The following is a 6000-nucleotide window of genomic DNA, read 5'->3' on the forward strand; positions in this document are numbered from 1 at the left end:
AGCAAAGGTCTATACCATTCACATTCTACAATAGTAAAGCCAACACAAACCTTTATAGATAAAAGTGTGTTATTTTATTTTTTTTTCATTGAAAATAGATTCTCTTCTCCTGTGATACATCCTGACCACAGTTTTTGCTCCCTCCTCTCCTTTCAACTCTCTTCCTATGCCCTCTGCATTTTTATAAGTTTTTTGCTGTCATGCATAGTTCAGTTCAACAACAGAAAGCTTTTAGCACATAGGAAAATAACTGTGACTTAGAGTTACTTCTTAAGACATTTGTGAACAATAGTCAATGAGAGATGCCTTTTCAGTAATGGCTTCCACACTCACACCCAAGTTTCTCTAACCACTGCAAGGGCACCTTGGGGACAGGTTGGGAAAGAGTGCTAGGAGACTGAATGTACTTCATGGCACTTTATTCCTTATTATCATTATTAAGGGTGGACAGGAGGATGAGCACACTAGTGCACTTGTGGAGGTCAGATGACAACTCTGTGAAATTGGTTCTCCCTTTCACCAATTTAAGTGGGCTTTGGGAATTGAACTTAGTCTGCCTTCTGCTACAAGCCTTTTACCTACTGAGCAACCATTCGGGCCACTAAAAGAATTTCAGCAAAGTTTACCAACACCAAGGAAATTGTGAACTAATGTTTCATTTTGTGGATACTCCGAAGCAACAACACTGTTGTTTTCACCAATTTCTGGCAAAAATAAAGGCATCAAAAGTAAGGCCAACTAGTGTTAGGGCCTCCAAGCTGCTCTACCATGTGAGAATAAACAGAGAACCACTGACTGTTCAGGTTGACACACTGGGATTTTTTTTTAATTTAAATCTTATCTCATATAATACACCCCGACCACAGTTTCCCCTCCATCCACTCTTCATACTGCCTGCTCCCCCAGGACTCACTCCCCCTTCATCTCCCTCCAGAAAAGATCAGGCCTCCAAGAGACAACGTAACAAAACAAAATACAACAAGGCTGACCGAGGCTGCAAAAGGCAACACAATGGGAGGGAAAGAGTCCCAAGAGCATGCAAGAGACACACCTGCTCCCACAGTTAGGAATCACAAAATCATCAAGCTTGCAGTCACAACATACATGCAGACCCCTGCAGGTCCCATGCTTCCCACTTACAGCCTTGGAACACAAACTCATGCATGCAAGTATATATGTGTAACCACACATACTGGGGTGGTGACACCTTGGCAAAGGACAAAGGAGAATTTAAAACTAGAGATTTTAGGGTATATCAACCAAAACTCTCATTTGGCCAGATCTCTGCTGCACTTACCAGCCTTTCCAAGGGCATTTGGATTGAGCAGAGAAGGACCTACACGGGTTTCTCCCTTTGAGGGCTGCTCTTCCTGGGAAAGCTGAGATGAATATAACTGACCCAGTAGCAAGACAGTCTTCACAGCTTACGATATTGCCACCCAGAAAGATGCAGAGACTTTTTTCTCCATGAAGTAGAGGCGGGTGGACAGGGTCAGAGCTACTTGACTACTACTGTTTGGGTATGGAATGTCCCATGAAGGCGAGTGTTCTATTGAAGGTTTAAATCCCTGGGCTCTATTTAGAGGATGTGGGGCTCTGAGGATGTCACTGGATTGAGGGCTCAAACTTACTTAGTTAATTAATCGCTTGATGATCATGGTGGAAGGTGGTAGAAACTGGCAAGTAGCACTATGCTGCCCGGCTGCCACAAAGTCAGCTTCTGTCCTTCAAGCTCTCTGTGGACCACAGTGTGTGTTTGTGTGTGTGTGTGTGTGTGTGTGTGTGTGTGTGTGTGTGTACTTCTACTTATTTGGACTTAAACGTGAAGAAACTCCTGAAACCCACAGCCAAATAACCATTGTCTTCATTAAGTCATATTCCTCAGGGATTTTCAAGCATCCTAGCGAATTTAAAAACTGGGACTGAAGCATAGATGCACTGGTGATAGCAAAAACTTATATAACCTCTTTCGAATTACAACCTCCAGTGTATGATTTACTTAAGTATTAAATGAAGATGACAACAGTATTTTCTATAAAACTGTACTCAGGTCATGTGCTATAAAGAAATCATGGAGACTGGATGGTTTAGACAGCAAATATTAATTATTGTGGTTCTGGAGGTCAGATAATTCAGAGTACTGGCACACTTCATATCTCACAGAGCCTTTAGGACTGTTACTCCTTGTTACACCTTGCTTTGCTTGGATGCTGGTGGTGGAAGGAAGGAGGAAGGTACAGAAAAAGTAAGTATTTAGCCAGGGAGTTTGCTGTTAATATCAGATAAAATGTATATTTGCTTATAAAGCTTGAAAGGCTCCTTCCCTCTATTCTTTCCTCTTTCTTCTGTGTGATATTGGTCTCTGAACCTGGAGCATTGGAACACACCCAGGCAAACGCTATACCACTGAGATACGCCCCTAGCCCAACTCATTGTTAGTTACAATGCACCAGGGGTGAAAGTAGACAGAGACAAATATGGTTTGTATGTATGTGTGAGTACATGTGTGCACATGGTCAGACATATGACCAGGTGAATACATGGACAGTGATTATCTCATTCATTTCTTATACTTTGTTTCCATGACAATTGTAGCTATCATGCTATATTAATTTTGGGATTGAGTTACTTAAATGAAATCTTTTATATCAGTAAAACCAAAACCTGTTTAAGCCTGATTTAATTTTTAATATATTTCCTTAACAAATGTGCCCCCTTAAATATCAATAAATTTTAATTAAATGTATTGGCAAGAAAAAAAGATTACATGCTCACCACACTTCTCAATTTTCATACTCTCTTGGCATCCATGTCATGAAATATAAAAGTATCCTAAAATAGTTAATATTTATATTTTATAGAAATTACCACTGTTTTCCTCTGCAGGATTAATGGCTCAAGTGCAATATAATCCTAGCCTCTTACTATGTGGCCTGAAATGTCAAGGTCACAAGTTCATTTGACCAGCAGGAGCGTACCTCTGATACCATTCTAAAAGTTTGGCTTTTCTGCACAACAAGCTAGATTTGAATGAATCCCAACCCTTGGCTTAAGTTCCTGGTAGTCATGGCTTCCCATAGCCACCAATTCAAATAAATATTTGCCACAGCCTCCGAGACGCTGAAGAGGAGAGGAGAGGTTCCTTCTGGGCAGCATGGTATTTGTTCTGTTTAGGAGAATTTAAGCTTCAGAAGGCAAAAGGCAGTTCTGAACGCTCATGGGGAAATAAAACAAGATCTAGACATGATTCATGACTGGTGCAATTGATAAGCAGTCCATGCAGGAGGACAGACAAAAGGTTCTTAGTTCTGAGAACTTGGAAGGAGTCTCTTTAAACACTATTCAGAATGTTCGCCAGGAGACTGGAAGACCCATTTCTGCTCGTTGGAGTTATTTTTATATTTGAGGAACTGATTCTACGATTCACTTTCTTAGAAAGTGCTCTAGTAAATGATCCAGACATCTGGCCTTTCAAAAAAAGCTAGTGGAAGAAAAAAAATGCCCAAAATGAGTGGTTTTCTTTGATAAAGCCATCCTGCAACCCTTATCACCACTGCACTCACTTTGAATGAGCCTGCTTTGGACTATAACTGGTTTCTATTTTTTTTCTTTTGTTGGTACGTGTGTGTGTGTGTGCGTGTGCATGAGTGTGTGTGTGTAAGAGCTCTTACATCACTCAGGCTCATTATTGATTTTGTAATTAATAGTAATGTCTTATATTTATATAGTTACCATCCAGAGGAAATCCAACTACTTCAATATTGAGGAAATACAATTTATCTCCAAACTCTACTGCTAAATCCAAAAATTGGTTATTTCACATGCATTTTAAGGAAAAAGTGAAAAGTCAGAAAGGCTAAATTACTGGCCATGATGAATTCCAGAAGCTAGGAATAGATGCAACAATTAAAACCTAGTCATCTTGACTTGTAATTCTGGCTGTTCCCTATAAACAAGTATTCAGTTGGATAAACTCCTGTCATTATTGTAGGAAAAGTAACTTCAACATGGATTTGTGTGTGTGTGTGTGTGTGTGTGTGTGTGTGTGTGTGTGTGTGTGTGTGTGTGATTCTCACAATGAACACAGCATATTTTTCCTGCTATTTTGTGACATGGAAGACTTAGCCTCAAAGATGTGTTTACTTGCCAGGTCTCACACTTTTTTTTTAATGGGCCTGGAAATGTCTCTGCAAGATGCTTAGTCACATATACAAGAAACTTCTGCAAGGGGTGCAGTGTGAATAGACAAAATTCTGACTTCCTTTTTTCAAGGACTAGATATGCCCATCACTGGCTTGGCATTGTTTTAGCTGATGAATGTATGGAAGGTAGGAAAAGAGGAAGGAAAATGGGAAGGGCAAGAATAAGGAAGGGAGGGAGGAAAAAAGGGAGAGATAGGGCAATTTCCTCAAGATGAGCACACTCCCAACCCTCACTCATCACCCCCTCTAATAAATCAGTGATCCTTAAATCACTCATTCTTTTAACCTTAAAGTCTGGGAGGGGGGTTGATTTTTGCCCAGTTCTGTTGCAACAAACCCCACTATTTTCCCTTCAGTGAAGGTTTGTTTTCCCTTACAGCTTCTCTGCTCTTCAAAGTTAGGGTCAAACTTTTTTGTTTCCCCACAGCGTTAGATTACTAATACATTATCTGTTATCTGGGAAATACGAATCACCCAGGGGCAAAAAAAAAAAATATTCTAAATGACAGTTGAATGTCTGTTTCTCTCTTTCTCTATTTGAAATATAATTCAAAGTACATTTTAGCAAGCCCCCCCCAGGTCTCATTTCTCCTTCTCCTCTTTACTATATAGTAAGTTTAGTAGTTATTATGTTCATGTTTTATACATTGGCCACATATGTACTAAGAAAAAATGTACAGTACTTTTCACTTCACTCATGTCTGTAAGGAACTTTCATTTCACTGAGATTTTGACATGTTTATTGTGATTTCAAGACATCCATGGTGGTGTCATCTCTCGCTTTGATCCCAGTTCCTAACATACTACATGACACAGTTGGCACAATGTCAAGTTTAAAAAAAGAAACCCAATGAATTGAAAGCAATGTGATACTTCTGTGTTGGAAGGGATTTAAGATAATGACAGCTAAACTCTCCATACATTGAGGTACCTCTACCTAGCATGATGTAGTTTACCTGTGGTTTCCCCATTCCTCAAATGCTGTGTTCTTATAATGATGAGTAACAGAGATGAGTCTATTGTTTTAACTCCTTACCTTTACACAAGATAATGCTTCCAACTTTGAACTGTCAATAGTCATTTTCTTTCCTTGAATTTTAGGCCTCATTGTCCATGAAGGAGCAGCAGTTTACAGAGTGTTTAAGCGATGGCGAGCTGTTAATTTGCACTGGGATGTATTAAATTATGACAAAGCCACAGACATTGAAGAAAGCAGCCGAGGAGAGTCTTCCACAAGTAGGACTTTGTGGTTACCGTTGTCAGCTCTGAGGAACAGGAACTTGGTCCACCCAACGCAGCTAACCTCACCACGGTTTCAGTGTGGCTATGTGCTATTACATCTATTCAATCGGATGAGGGCCCACGAAGATGTGTCAGAAGACGATGGCTCCGGGGAGGTGGTAATGAGAGTGACATCCGTGTGACAGATGTACACAGCAGCAGAGAGTGGCGCTCTGCACATTTCGGAATGTAATTGCAATGAATGGCAAAACCATAGCACTTCTAATCGTACATCCATGAACTTTTTAAAATCTATGCTTTTTATATGAACATTTGAATTGCAAATACATTTTTCTGAAAAAAAAAAAGAGGCTCATTGTTTGCTTTGTGACTTGCCATATCTCCTTAAAGTTCGCTATTGAAATTGTCATGCACACCATTTAACTCTACATGGGTAAAAGAATAATGAAAGTTATCATTAAGACCTAAGGTATTTTTTCTTGCTTATTTTAAATATATGTGTTTCAAACTTTTTACAACATGTATAGTATTTCAGGCACAGTACAAATGGGTCAGT

General features: G+C 39.6%; 1 protein-coding gene across 1 annotated transcript in view; it reads left to right on the forward strand.

Moving 5' to 3' along the window:
* Positions 1 to 5783, forward strand: part of Marchf11 (membrane associated ring-CH-type finger 11) — a 96899-nt gene extending 91116 nt beyond the window's left edge. Inside the window, exon 4 of the mRNA XM_051182590.1 lies at positions 5304 to 5783. Coding sequence (XP_051038547.1) covers positions 5304 to 5626 — 323 coding nt within the window. The 3' untranslated portion in view covers positions 5627 to 5783. The remainder of the gene's footprint in view (positions 1 to 5303) is intronic.
* Positions 5784 to 6000: the final 217 nt, after the last annotated feature.

This window comes from Phodopus roborovskii, unplaced genomic scaffold (genome assembly GCF_943737965.1).
Source record: "Phodopus roborovskii unplaced genomic scaffold, PHOROB, whole genome shotgun sequence".
NCBI lineage: Eukaryota > Metazoa > Chordata > Mammalia > Rodentia > Cricetidae > Phodopus > Phodopus roborovskii.